Genomic DNA, 16136 nt, shown 5'->3' on the forward strand with positions numbered 1-16136 from the left:
ATGAACATCCAGCCGTGAATTGGAACATTTCGATCTCATATGACCAACTTACTAAAAATAGTAAGTTTCCACAAATAGTAACTAGACATTGAAATAACCCTTATTGAAAAGACAAAAACAAAAATATTTTTGGGTGATGCAAGATTGCCCTTACACCCAGGATGCTCCTGCATCATAAAACTAATATTTCGTTTATTTGTGAACCAAACTAGAGCCATCAAATTGGAATGAAATGGTATATCAATACCAATAACTAAAAATTCAAAAGCGCATATTAAAAGATATGTTAACCATGACCGTCCTAAAGTTTAATGAATTTTATTTTGATACCCAAAGTAGTTAAAACTATGAATTTAAAGGTTGATAGATTTCTTAAACAAAGATGACGATGGATCCCTCAATACCTTACCACAGGAAATGGCTTAGAAAGAACTCAATCCAAAACAAGATTCAGATTTTTAAGCAGTACTTTCAACTTATAGTATGACTAGCAAGTTGGAAACCCTTCTTTACAACATAAAGCACTTATAATGATATTTGGCATTGCCCAAAGACTTGGACCAAGAAAAGAAAGGATTAACAACACAACGGATCAAGAATAATACTAGACAAACAAGGGGCAAAATACATTTCATGCCAAGAAATAGAGGTTTTCTGAATATTTCTATACTACAAGGATAGTGTGATAAACTCCAACACAAACAAGGAAAGATGCCAAAAAAGCTCCACTGAATGTCTTTATCATGTTATAATACTGATTTTTAATTACAAACAAAGCTGAATTTAAAATCATGGATCGTGATTGAAATTATAGCTCTATATTCATAAGTACCTTATTAGATGTCCCTAGTTAGTTACAGATATTCATGGTCAAGAAATTCACTAATATAATCTCTATAGAAACAAAGTATACATGCATAAGTGATCTTGAAAATAGCATCGCAATGCAACTTCTACTATAGTACAATTACAAAATCAATTTAGGTATAAAATTTCAATGTGTAAATTATTACGATAATAGATAAGCTTCTATTATTAGTTAATGATTATCTATTTGTAATCTGATGTAAATATTAGAATGTTTCTAATATTTAGTTAGTTGTAGTTATCTGTTAGTTTTCTTTAGCTTTCTTTTAGCTAGAATAGAATATTTCTATTCTTTACGATCGTTTCCTAAGGAAACATCGCTTTATTCTTTTGTATATATAGACCTCTCGGTCTCTATTAATATCAAGCAACTATTTTACCAATTACTTCGTAAAATGGTATTAGAGCCAATACTTCCAATTATTTTGAAAATTTTATTATTTCTTTCAAAATTATTTGCTAAAAAAATTTGAAATTAATTCTAAGGTTTTCTAAAACTCTCTCTACAACCCGAATAGGGTTTCCATTTTGAGAGAACGAATTGATAAAAATTGCGAGCAGGGTTTAGGGCAATTTGTTTTTGTGTACATTCGTATCTCTCCCAAATGCAATTATTTGCCCTATTTTCGCATTTATTCCGAACACGATTTCCAGTGATTATCGCATGACTTTTCAGTGTCCATTGTAAACTCCCTGGAGGGGCTTGTTCCAACTTCAAATCGCGGCAAAATTTGTGTTTTTTCTTTGCATCGTGTGTCTAAAACGCGCATCTATAGCAACTCGCAACTTGCGTTTTTTGTTTTTCTTTGGAGCTTGAAGCAAACATCTAAAACAAAGCAACTCGATTTTGGTCATTTTCTTCAATTTTTGCCCAAATCTGCCATTGTTGAAGCTTGCTTTGCAGCCGGGTAGGATTTTGCTTGAAACCCTAGTTTTTGACCTCGAATTTTTTTTATTACAAATTCTTGGTGGGTATTTTGAGAGCTCAACTGGGTTGTCGTATGATTTTTCTGGGTGCCTCGATTTTTGAGCTAGTGGATCCAAAAATTGACAACATATTCTTTCTAGGTTTTTTGAGCTCTTTTTTAGGTCACCTTTCAAATTTTTTGGGTCTTCCATTTTTTGCCTTGAAGAATGTGCCTTCACAGATTTTCACATTTTTTCATTGAAAAATGTGCCATGGCATCATTGACTAATATTGTGGTCGAGAGCAATTCAAAATTCAATGGTCAGAATTATGGCACTTGGAAGTAGTGGATAATTGCAATTTTTGAATATCAGAATACTGATCAAATTGTTCTGGGTGTTACAAAGCATCCGACTGCCCCTGGCACTGATCAGGATTCATGTGATTCAAATAATCGAGAGGCAGTGACACTTCTCAAATTATCCATAGCTAATGATCAGCTCTATCAGAATCTATCCGGCAGAACAGCTGCCAAGATATGAGCACATCTCAAAAATCTTCATGAGACTTCCAACAAAAGCAGAGCTTTCTTCTTGAAAAGCACTCTGTTTCTATTATCATGGATGAGCGAACATTGCTCCAGGCTCATCTAAATAGGATTTCGGAAATCCGTGATTAGTTTCTTACCATTGATCGCAAGATGGAGGAAGATGACATTGTGGTTATCACTCTCCAAAGTTTACCCAAATCCTACGAGCATTTTATCGAGACTCAACATCATGTCTTTTGGTGTTAATCTAAAGTTCATCAATCTCTACACACTTCTTCTTCAGCAAGATCGGTGGAAACAACAGTTCGGTAGCAGTTTTGGCTCCACCTCCACAAAGCAAGTCTTGGTTGCTAAATCCTTTGAGAAGGATAAAAGCAAGTCTCAACAAAAGTCCTATGCTCCAGCTTCAGAAGGCTCTCGAAAGAAGAACATTCAATGCAACTATTGCCACAAGTTTGGTCACATGAAGGTTGAATGTCGAAAACGCTTAGCTGCCCAATCGAAGCAATCAGGTTGCAACCCAAAGCAAATAATACAGAGCACATTGAGTAGACGAAATCTGTCTTTTATGCCTTTATGGCTAAAAGACCTGCAAATCATGTGAATTCGCCTACCTGGTACATTGAGTCAGGACATTGATTCAGGTGTCTCTCATCACTTCACCCACTGTAGAGACTGGCTCACTAACTACTAGCCTTACTCATATTTTGTTATTTCTGGTGGTGGAGAAGAGTACACTATTGTCAGTAAAGGCAACATTTAGATTTAGTCTGCAAGGAGGAATCTCATTTTCCTCGATGTGTACTATGTTCCGGGGATGGAACTAAATCTACTCTCAGCCAGTCAATTACCACGACATTCTCCATAGTTGGATGTCACCTTGAGTTCACATCAGTGTATCATCACTGATAAGGCAACACAATCAATTGTTGCAGTGGGTCTTGAGGATCATGGTCTTTTCCGACTTATTGATTCGAGTGATTCTCAGGACTTAGCTATGGTTGCTCGGCAATCTTCTGTTAGCACACTTTGGCATCAACAAAATGCGTACTTAAATGTACATTATCTCTCTCAGCTTGCTTAGGAAGAGCTTGTCCTTAGTTTGCCAGAGTGTTAGACTCAGAACCTTGGAGTTTGTGATGCATGTTAGGCTAGGAAGCAACATCGTACACCTTTCACTAGTGGTGATTCATGGCGAGCTTCTCAGGTACTTCAGCTTGTTCATGTCGATGTCTGCGGCCCTATGGCCACTCCTTTTGTTCTCAGGTTCGGGTGTTTTATGTTTTTTGTTGATGATTTCAATAGAAAACAAAAAACAAATCAGAAATCAAAAACATTTCCTGTATTTCAGAAGTTTAAACCTTTAGTTGAAAAGAAGTCTGGGAAATCTATTATTACTCTTAGATCAGACATCAAACGCCAGTTACCCACACCCCACACGCCACAATAGAACAATAAAGTCAAACGTCAGAACAACACAATCACAAAGATGGCTCAATCCATGCTCGAACACAGACATGTTCCGAAGAAGTTCTGGGCAGAAGTAGTCAACATTGTAGTTTATCTTTTGAACCGGTCACCCACAGTGGTGGTCAAAAGTAAAACTTCAGAAGATGCCTGATCAGGTCGCAAGCCTAGAATCAGTCACTTGAAGGTTTTTGGCTCGCTTGCTTTTGTTTGGATCCCTAATGCATCACACACCAAGTTGGATGCCAAGTGTCAAAAACTTGTGCTTGTTGGATACAATAGTCTTCACAAAGTCAACTTCTTGATTGGCATTGAGACATCCCATCTCCTGTACAGCTGTGATGTAGTCTTTGATGAGCAACGAGGACCGCTCATGCTTATTTCTCCTGTTCTTGATCTAACAGACCAGCCTATGAAGGCTTATGATTTGGGAGTTAGGCTTCCATTAGGTCCACCTAATGGGATGGCTCCAATAGCTCTTGCAGCTCCAGTTATAGCAATGATCCCTATACAGACACCTCCAGCTTCTCCTGTAGGATCACCTAGATTTGTAGACGCTTCACCTAAGTTTGATCCAGATTCTTCATATTAGGAACCTGATCATTGAGCATCTCCCAATACTAATGTTGTGCATTCTCCTCTCTAGCCTAAGTGGTGGGCTAAGACACTTGTTGATCTTCGTGATGATGAGCTCATTGATGGGAGAACTACTTGGAAAAAGAGCAAACTTACAAAGTTTGTTAACTTTGCTCTCATGGCCAACATTCACAGTGTGTTTAAACATCAAACATATTCTGAGGCAAAAGGAATTCCAGAGTGGGAACATGCCATGACATCTGAACACCAAAGCCTGCTGAAGAATAACACTTGGGTCCTTTCTAATCTTCCACTAGGGAAGAAACCCATTGGCTGCAAATGGGTTTACAAAATAAAATACAAATCTGATGGTACTTTGGATAAGTACAACACTCATTTAGTTGCGAAGGGCTTTTCTCAACATTAAGGCATTAATTATGAGGATACCTTTGCTCCTACTACAAAGATGAGCACAACCAGATTAGTCCTAGCCATGGCAGCACAATTTGGCTAGAAGGTCCATCAGATGGACATCAAGAGTGCTTTCCTAAATGGTGATCTCCACGAAGAGGTCTACATGACGCAGCATCTTGGTTTCAAGGTTGCTGGTAAAGACCATCAAGTTCTCAGATTGGTGAAAGCTCTTTATGGCTTGAAGCAGGCCCCTAGGGCATGGTACATAAAAATTGATAAGTGACTCAGTGATCAAGGTTTCAAGAGTTCTTCAAACTCAAATCTGTACATCAAGACTACTAACAATGACGTCATCCTTCTGGTTATTTATGTGGATGATTTGATCATCACTAACAGTTCAACATCTTTGATTCAAGGAATCAAACAGAACTTATGTCAGTCTTTTGATATGACTGACCTTGGACTCATGCATTATCACCTAGGTGTTGAGGCTTGGCAATAGTCTTCTGGTATATTCATCTCTCAATCCAAATATGCTAGGGCTCTATTAGACAAATTTAGTATGTAGTATTGCGAACCTGCATCTACACCCATGGAGTAAGGTCTCAAGTTATCAACCAAGTATGATTCTCCTCTTATTGATGATACTACATACAGGCAACTAGTAGGCAACCTCATCTACCTCTCTGCTACTACGCTTGATATCAATCTCGTAGTCAGCTACATCTCACATTTTATGACAACTCCTAAGGCTGATCATTGGATGGTAGAAAAGCACGTGCTTTGCTATGTGAAGGGTACTTTAAATTATGGACTTCTTTACTCTCGAAGTTCTAATCCTAGACTTAGTGGGTTCATAGATTCAAATTGGGCAGGCTCTATTAACGATAAAAAGTCAACTTCTGGATGTGTTCAATTTGGGATCAAGTGCTGTCACATGGTCCAATAAGAAGCAGCGAGCAGTTTCTCTCTCCTCTACAAAGGTTGAATACAAAGGGACAGTTAAGGCAGGTTGTGAAGTTGTTTGGCTTTGTCAAATGCTTGGGGATATGTAGATGTCCCTTGCAGGACCAACCACTTTGTTTGTTGATAATGAAGGCATTATCAAGTTAGCACGTAATCCAATGTTCCATGAATGAACCAAGCATGTGGATATTCACTGTCAATACATACGACAACTAGTCAAAGACAAGACAATAGATTTGCAGTATGTTCCTACCACAGATCAGACTGTAAACATTCTCACCAAGCCTCTTGGTCCTGATAAGTTTGTCAAATTCAAAGGACAACTTGGTGTTGCAGATAGGTTAACCATTAAGGGAGGGTATTACAATAATAGATAATCTTCTATTATTAGTTAATGGTTATATATTTGTGATCTATTGTAAATATTAGAATGTTTCCAATATTTAGTTAGCTCTAGTTATCTGTTAGATTTCTTTAGCTTTCTTTAGCTTTCTTTTAGCTAGAATAGAATATTTCTATTCTTTACGATTGTTTCCTAAGGAAAAACACTTTATTCTTTTGTATATATAGATCTCTCAGTCTCTATTAATAACAAGCAAGTATTTTACCAATTACTTCGTAATATAAATATGGAGAAGGGGATCATTATCTGTAGTCAAGTGCCATGGAACGCACTGCTACAAGATGATTGGGTTAAAATTAGTAATACAGCCTATCCAATTAATATATCCCATGTCTGAGGTACTATACATCTAAGACCATTCCATCTCTATAAAAAAACAATGCATTTCACTTCTTTACCTCTTGCAAATTTTTGGGGCTGAACTTCAACAGGTCTTGCTTCTGATTGTGCACTCCCCCAAAACCTTTTAGCAAATGATGTTACTGTTAATACAGTGGCTGGCATGACCTTTGACCAAATTGCCCCCACTAAAGAATTATTCTTGTCCTCTGATAGTCTATCCAACCAAAAGAAAAAGTTAACAAGACTGCTGGGATTTAACTTCAGAATCAAGAAAACCTAAGAATGCTTAAGAATGACTTTGACTTGATAATCTCGACAATACAATCAATAAATTCATGGACAGTGTACAGAAACCATAATATATTCATCTTAACGGAGAAAATAAAACAATAAGATAAGGCTCACCTAAAAGCTGCAAATGTTGCATCAGGCCCAACAGTAATTGCACAGTAATACCGCTGCCTTGACTGCCAAATCAACACAGAAGACAGAATGACTACTTGGAGGATATTAAAACACTCAGATTTTGGTGACACTCTAAAACAAGGGAACAAGAAAACATATTTATCACAAGGGGAATCAGTAACTTATACATGTATTTTAACCACTTCCTAGAACAAAGCATGCACAAGTTAAGCAGAAAATGTTCTTATTTTACTTCTGACCATAAACACTTGACATACATTGGTTCTCCTATGTTAAATGTGATCCAAGCAGAAGTTCCGATCATGATATTTCTTCATCTAGTTTTCAGAGCGTTTACCTGATCCTCCATTAATGGTGGAGACATAATACCAGTGATAGCTCCATCTGTGCAAGTTCCGGACTTGGTCACACTCCACATCTGATACTTTATCTTTCCAAGAAGTCCACCCAATACCTCAGTCTCATTTTTTTTCAATCTACTAGTATGTCCATAGTAACCTATTTCCTGAAGCCGCTTATGTAACAAGGACTGCATAGGCATGTATATGAAATAAGTGAATAATTTAACATGTTATACATTGAAACTTCAAAGAAATCATCACTTTGAGTTAATCTTTTTGTGATCCTTTAAATATCTCAAAAGGAACACATGCATGCATACACATAACACAAAAAGAGCCATTCATACATCTTTTGAAAAAACTAACTAAATGGTCAATCTCCTCACGAGGCAAAACAAACCTGTAAATCTGATGCATCGACCCGCAGGATTGCAGCAGGAAAAACAATACAGAGCTCATTTGAATTTGAATGTTCTTCTGGTCTATGACCATTTCCTTGAACTCGCATTCTTACAATAGGACCTGGGTGTAGCATCTAGAGCAAGCAATCAAGATATTGTAATAAATAAATCATGTTAGTAGTTAAATGCAGAAAACATCTACACTAAACTAGGTGGCTACTTCAAATTAGTCTCAACATATCTTAAGCACAACAACACAACTAAAAGAACATTAACCTTTATTCGTCTGACTTAAACCAGAGTTCTATATCCAAAAAGACATTATCAATTATAAACACTTGTGGATGTTAGAGAAAAACGAAAGAAAATAATTTAACAGTCACCTTGAATGTCTTAATCAAAAATAGCCTAAGTTGCAGGGTTTGAACCATGCCAGCCGGGTCCGGGTCCTTCTCAGGTCCAGATTCATGTTGGGTCCATGGCGGGTCCGGGCAGGGTCCGTGCCATGGACTGTGGGTCCTTGTAGGTCCGCAGATCCCAGAGTCTGTGGCATACAGACCAGAAGGGATACAGGAGGACCTTCAAGGACCCTGCACAAACTCTCAAGGACCCACAATCCACAAGGTCAAAAAGTATGTTAAAAACAGTGAAGATTATATTATTTTATTATGCTACAGCTATATATACGAATCACAATTTAAGCCAAGTTTTGCCTTAATTAAGCCCTTAATTATTTTCTGTATATATTATATCAAATTGCAGTTTACTAATGATACTATTATAAGATGCACTCAGCCAAAATGGTATAACAGTACCATTAGTGAACTAAAATTTTATATAATTTTCAAAATTAAATGGTACAACTTACACAAATCTGTGTATGTGTGTGTGTATCCAAGCCTGCCATTAAAATAAAATATAAGACACTAAATATCAATAGCAATTGAATTAATCCAATCCAACACAAAGATGATTTAAAATATCACACCAAATTTCAAAATATATATTGAATAACTGGGAACCACATTGCAGTCAAGACTAGTCCTAAATATTGTTTCTCTTAATTTTGTAACACACACACACACACACGCGCGCGCGCTCTCACGAACCCTCCCCCCCCCCCCCAAAAGACCCCAAATGGGAAAAAAATATTTGCCCAAACCCACAACCTTGAACTCAAACCCGAATCCGTCCCTAAACTTGAACAGGCAACTGAGTTAATATAGCTTGATATTGCCATGGCTAGTTATAGGTAACAATTTCAAACTCTTAACTGCTAACACTAGTGTTTGCCATCTTTTGTCTTGCCTTCTTTGTTCACATGCTAAGCACCATGAGGCATGCCAATATAAGATAGAAACCAGCGACAGAGGCTGTTAGCCGTATGGCTACAGCTTCAATATTCCTTCAAACGTTAATACATATAGAGAAGAGAAGATAGGATGACTAAAGACTTAAACTAGCAAGGTCTGATTTCTGATTCTCTATAAAGAGAAGAGCATACTCTCTATTTGCAAGCTGACTCTCTAAGACTCTTAAGCTCTAAAATGACTGATGCCCAATATGCTTCCGCATGAGCTTATTTATAACTACCTAGTAGGTAAAAGTTACCGGGAACCTGGTGGCTAGGTAAGGTAGTATGTCCTTAAAGTAAACACTGTGACGGCCATTTACAAAAGAGATTCCCACTAACTATCAGTACTATCACATGATGAGTTGTCAGCTGATGACAGTAGTGGAGTCGTCAATTCTCCATGATCAAATACATCTTCCAATGTGAGTGGTCTCCACATTGCCAATAAAGAGAACTAGTGATGAATATTTCAGTCATGTTGGTTGTCATCATATACTAAGTGGGGTGAAAAATAAGATTCTCATCTTAGTCGTAGTTTAGTGATGACAGACACAAACCTCAAGATCGAAATGATGATTTGGATTGACTTTATTAGGACTGCCATAATTGAAGAATTCAATAACTTGCTTAGTGCATGGGGCCGCACATGTGACCTGCCATGTGAAGAAAGGTTTTCGAATTACATCAAGGAAAAGCAGATACTGATGGTCATTTTGCATCCGAAGAATAGTGAATTCTCCATTATCATCATTGAGATAATCTGGTTGTGTCATGCTTCCCAGATTTACCAGAGTATCAATAGCATAATTTGCATAGTGATGGAACTTCTGATTCATGCCTTGAAGCAAGCATTGTCTTTGCGCAATATGGTGGAGAGAGGAGAAATAAACATTAAACTCCTTTTCTAAATGGAAACAATAGTATAGAGGCTGAGAAGGGTTTACCAAAAAACTCTAGGAGCTTGTGGACTGAGATAATCTGCAACAATATTCTCTTTTCCAAGAATATGCTGGACTTCATAATTATATTGATTTAATTATAATTATTAGATAAGGAAATGGAATTGTTATATCATTTAATGGTTTATAATTGATTACCATCCTTTTCTTTCCTCTCTTCTTTTTTGATTCTTTATTGACCATAAATGCATAACAATTAAAATCAAATTGAAAGTGAACAATATACTTCCCTTTCTTAAGTTCTTTGATTGCTTGTTGCATGTCATTGTCGTTATGCGCTAAAATAGGAATCTTTTTCCCACTTTTCATTTTTGCTTCTGGCTTGATTTTTATTTCCATCTCTGGCATCTATTTTTCCCAAAACTTTTGTGGGTCTTCTATACAAACATTCTGCACAATCAAAGCTTTTAGATCTGTAAGAGGTTCAGAAGTCCGGACCATATTGACTAAAGGATGTTTTTCTGAAGCATAGACTATTCTGGGAGTACTAATTTTTTCTCCTTGAAGAGTAAACATGATGCTCTTCATTGTACAGCCATAAGGTGTATACCTATCTATGAAATTTCCTCCAAGTAGTACATCTACGGGCATTTGTTGCATGGCAAAGAAGTCACATTTAAATTTCTTTCTTTCTATCTACAAAGTTTGTTGATGACAATATTTGTCACAACTAAACTGGTTGCCTTTTACATCACAGGCAGTATATACAGTTTTTTCTATTAACTATTCCCAATTATTAAGGACTCGTCTTTTCCAGAAAGAGAGAGGCTCCAGTATCAATCTGAGCATCATATTGCTTGCCATTAATTAGAACATTAATGTACTGAGAAAACATTCCAATAAGGAGATGTACTAAATACTGTAGTTCTAGTTTTAAAGTAGGGTCAGGTAACACAATCATTACCATTCTTGCTATACTGGGATCAAGAATATCAAAATTGACAATATCTTCATCTTCATATTCTTCCTAAATTTTAGAGGGAAATTCATCAAAACTTAGGCCAGAGTAAGAGGGTCCTTCATCTAAATCCCTAATTGTAACGCTAGATTTTTTGCTAGGGATAACTGGCTTAGGACTAGAGAGATCTTGGTATGTGGTCAAGGCTTGTACAATAGGGTCTGGTTGTGGCTCAAACTTATAGAACTTCCTTTGCTTTTGTTCTATTGTAACAAGATTAAACATAGGGGCCTGTTGACATACTTGTTCAAAAGGTTCTATAGTTTGATACATATTGAAGTTTTGGAATTCTTCTGAGGCTGTCAAAATGTGGTTTCTTCTAGAACGGTGACTGGTATGACATCTTTGGTAGTTGTTGATACTGGAAAGAACGAGAAGGATAGGCAGGTTCATTTTCATCGTCATCATACTACCATTTATAATTTCTTCCTCCTCTGTTATTGTTATTGCACCAATTGTTGAATCGGCCTTTTCCTCTTCTGGAATGATTCACGTAGACACTGGGTAGATCCTCATTGTCTTCTTCTTCAAGTTGTTGTTATGCTGCCTGTATGGTAGCAGCAAGATCTTCAAGAAGAGCATCATCTTCTTCAGAGACTTCTTCTGTATCTTCTAAAACAAGTTCAAAAATGTTATCTTGCATATATAAATCTTCTTCTTCATCTACAACACCCCACCACGCTGCTATGGTTGGATCAGAGTAGATGGCTTTAACAACTTTGTACACATGATTAATCCCTTAACTAGTGCAGAAACTCTTAAATGGTACAAAGAACAGGAAAATACATATTATCAGAATGGCAGATGGCCACTTGTAAAAGGGCAATTCAAACATGAACATGGTACAATATCAATGCTTCAGTATGTCTTTCAGCCAAAGAATGCTGAAGAAAAGGAACCTTCTACTGACCATAAGCAAAAGAACTTTATTTCAAAATTTTGTGATCACCTGCAACAAAATATAGATGACTTTTGTACAGATGTCATTTCTATTAAACAGTCCTTAACTGTAATTAACACCAATGAACAGAAAATTGGTAACACTGCTGTAGAAAATCATACCAAAGTGCTAGAAATAAAAGAATCCTTGAGCAAAATCAAGATACAAATAGAACAGCTTTTGAATAATGTACACAAAAATGCTGATGAGTTACAAGCTATTACTACACATGTGGAGCATAACCAACAAAATCATGATGCTCTTATTACAAGTCTTTCTAATGTAGATCATTCTTTACAAGAGTTGTCCACATCTCTTGATTGGTTAGTCAATAAAGAAAAGTAGTCTACTCATACAGCTTTAGTACTGCCAACCTCTCTACAAGCCCCTGAGAAGCATTCTAGGAAAGATCGTCTTCTGATGATGAGAACAAGCTGTAACATACAGCCTTGGTATCCAAATATTGAAGATGATGATGATCCAAGGCAAAAAATTGAAAGTTGGATCAACACTTTTTTGATAATAGGAACCGTATCTAGAACAAACCAAGATAATACATGAAGATTTGCAGTAAATTATTTATGGGGAATTGCTAGATCATGGTTGAATAGAGCTACTGAAAAGGATGCTAAAGTCTATCAGAAATTTGCTATTCAGACTGTTGTAAATCAAACAAGACAAACTATACAGCAACAAGTACAACTAATTCTTTAGATGAAGTGTTGTGGTCTAAAAGATTTCTTTGCTTACTCAAACCATTTTAGGAAATTGTTGTATCAATTGAATAATGAAGAACAGGTCACAATAACAAAGACAAAGTATCTTGAAGGTTTGCCATACGACATCTCTGATAATGTCATGCAATATTTAGATCTCAGATCCCTTACTCTCAAAGAATGCCCCATTTCTGACCTTATTCAATTTGCCAAAGACCAAATTCTCCAGTTCATTGATAATTGTAAATATTAGCAAAAGGTCACTAAGCATGAAGCACAATGCATTGCACCCATATTCCTTGATAATTTTGGTTGCAATCCTTTCACTAAAACTCAATGCAGAGCCACAAAGCAACGTAGAAAGCATAAGAAACTTCGCTTTCAGCCTCGCTCCTTTCCTCGCCAAAAATCTTATGCACCTAAAAACCGCTTCCTTCGCAAGCGTTATCATCCTCATCCTTTGCTATATTTGCAATAAGCCTGGGTGTTACATCCCAATTTTTGACCTAATTTAAAATATAGCCATTGAAGTTCACATGAAGTTAGTTGGCAGTTTAATTTGTTATAATCTTGCAAAATGGTAAGATGGTTAGTCTTTATAATTTCAAGTAAAGAGAACAAGCTAGTTGATCATTTATCACAAATTCATGGAATTGAGAAGATGGTTAAGCGTTATGATTAAATAATATATAATTTAATTACAAAGAATTTCCTTGCAGAAAACACGTTGAAGGGGTGGAAGCATTGTCAGAAAAGAATTAGGCACATGAGTATCACCAGCACTGGGCAGATGGGTTGAGAACCCAGTGACTTGAAACAGGATACATTTGTGGAACCCGCATGAGCTATTTAAATAAATAATTTGAGAAACATAAATAATTGAGTTAAAATATAAAATGTACCTTAAAGGATTTAATATAATCTTTCACCTTATTATTATAATAGATATATTTATATACGTGCATCTAAATAAAAAAATGATATGGCACCATTTTATTATAATAATTTAATAAAGTGATGTTACCCTATTAATATATTTACATGTACATAAATAAATATAAGATTATAATAATATTCAAAATATAATAACATTTGAATTATAATATTCGAATTATAATCTTCCAACTCTATTCTTTCCATTTAAATATCTTCCATTTAAATTTCTTGCTTTTAACCAATTAACACTTGGCATGAAAATCAATTTAATATTTAGCAATTTGAATTGAATTATAATCTTTCCAACTTCTCTTCCAACCTTTTTATTTTCGTTTCCCTCTCTTTTTCCAATCAATTTAATACTTGGAATTCGAATGGGCAAATAATCTTTTTGTAACTGGTGGGAGCCAAGAAGTCACCGCTCATTCCTTTATATGGAAGCAAAGAGAAGTGTCAGACGCATTACCTCCATAGTTCTGGATTCCTTCTGTAGTTTTATTTCCAGATTTCTTTAGCCGAATTCATAGCAATATACGGTGATTTACCCCTGCAAATATCGATTAATAACTTGAACAAATAGAGTGATATCTATTCCTTACCGTGCGAGTAATTCCGGCTAAGAGCACTGAAGGTGATGTCTCGAGCAACTAAAGAGATAGAATAGAGTTCAATATCATCAAAACATTTCCAAATCATTAACAGGTCATGGGATTACGATTCCATTATGTTTATTTATTTGTATAGCAGTCGGCTAGGCTCAGGATTATCTTTCTTACCCATGATTATGTTATAAGCTTGCTGAATAATCCATGATATGATTACCGAATCTTCTTCTTACTTCATAGTTTCCTGATTCATCATAAAAGAGTCGAATAGTATCTGTTATGGGAGAGTTTTTCCAATGCAATAAACCTGAAATAAAAAGTACAATAACAATAACAATAACAATAACATGATGATCTTGCATCGTATATCATGTTTTTACCCTGTGACACATTGTTATTCATGTATAATACACATGCGATGTTGACTTTACATACTGAGCTGTTGACTTTACCACTGTATCAATTAGGGCATCGATTACCATTGGATCATTTAAGGTTCCTGATACCACTGTATTACTTAGGATTTCAGATACTGTTGTATCACTTAGGGCTTCAGATACTATTGTATCACTTAGGGCTTCAAATACCATTGATTCAATTAGGGCTTCAGATACCACTGTATCATTTCTTTTCCTTCTGATTGCTTAATTGTGGCAATAAAATAAGACTAAAAGATATGCTCACATTTATTATTTGTATAAATGAAAGATTGATATAACAATCCATTAGATAAATTTTTCTCTTGCATCTAAATGTAAAATAACTGTAATGATGAGAAAACTCAATTAATCTTACCCTATTCTTGCATATACTTCATAAAAGTAAAACTACCTGTTTTCGAAAACAATTGAATGCATAGCTTATCTTTGTCTGTTGAATGTCCAACAATTTGGGGAGAGGTGAAACATTGTCAAGGGATTTAACCACCCAACCTCAGACCATAACTTTATTCCCCACACAATTTCTAATGAGAAAGGCCCTCCCGACCCGAAATTGGACTTGGAACATCTGTCATCTACCGAGCAATCCTGGTATCTATACTACTCAACTTGACAGCAAGAGATTACAATAACATGACTATGCATGAGCTATTAAATGATATTATTCTTGATTAAAAATATCATATTTGACTTTCATTTTCTAAGTCATTACAGACTCCATCTCACCTCTTCACCCTTCTCCATGGCTATACAGCTAGTGAATCTTAGGTGTTCAGATCTCAGAGCAATTGGCTCTGTCAATTATACAAGAAGATTGCATACATCTAGCATTTCACAATCTGTGATTACATGATTATGTTCTTTAAAGATTCCAGAATTGATTCTAATATCCATTGGCATATTAATTTATGAATCCATACCATGGTTACTTGGCTTGCACTTGCCACGAATAATGTTAAATTTAAAGGTCAATCTGTAAATTCAAGCAAGATATCATCATGATAAATGCTGAGAATTGCTGCTATGAAATTCGATGTTATTATACTTTTTATTTCAGGTTTATTGCATTGGAAAACTCTCCCATAAGAGATACTATTCGACTCTTTTATGATGAATCAGGAAACTATGAAGTAAGAAGAAGATTCAGTAATCATATCGTGGATTATTCAACAAGCTTATAATGTAATCATGGGTAAGAAAGATAATCTTGAGCCTAGTCGACCGCTATAGAAATAAATAAACATAATGGAATGATAATCCCATGACCTATTGATTCAGAAATGTTTTGATGATATTGAACTCTATTCGATCTCTTCAACTGCTTGAGACATCACCTTCAGTGCTCTCAGCCATGAATCTCAGCCGAAATTACTCGCATGGTAAAGAATTGATATCGCTCTGTTTGTTCAAGTTATTAATCGATATTTGCAAGGGTAAATCACTGTATATTGCTATGAAGTCAGCTAAAGAAATCTGGAAATAAAAGTACAAAAGGAATCCGAAACTATGGAGATAATGCTTTTGAAAATTCTCTCCGCTTCCATATAAAGGAATGAGTCGTGACTTCT

At 35.8% G+C, this 16136-nt stretch overlaps 1 protein-coding gene across 4 annotated transcripts in view; it reads right to left on the reverse strand.

Annotated features, from left to right (window-relative positions):
• Positions 1–16136, reverse strand: part of LOC149549187 (Rab3 GTPase-activating protein non-catalytic subunit) — a 131398-nt gene that overhangs the window by 41207 nt on the left and 74055 nt on the right. For all 4 annotated transcript variants that reach the window (XM_089792599.1, XM_089792601.1, XM_089792600.1 and 1 more), the window contains 4 exons: positions 7660–7794; positions 7256–7447; positions 6898–6959; positions 6549–6706 (listed from right to left, as the gene is read on the reverse strand). In XM_089792599.1, the coding sequence (XP_089648725.1) occupies positions 6549–6706; positions 6898–6959; positions 7256–7447; positions 7660–7794 (547 nt within the window). The remainder of the gene's footprint in view (positions 1–6548; positions 6707–6897; positions 6960–7255; positions 7448–7659; positions 7795–16136) is intronic.

This window comes from Cupressus sempervirens, chromosome 7 (assembly GCF_028749045.1).
Source record: "Cupressus sempervirens isolate cs-2001-9-10 chromosome 7, ASM2874904v1, whole genome shotgun sequence".
Taxonomy (NCBI): Eukaryota; Viridiplantae; Streptophyta; class Pinopsida; order Cupressales; family Cupressaceae; genus Cupressus; species Cupressus sempervirens.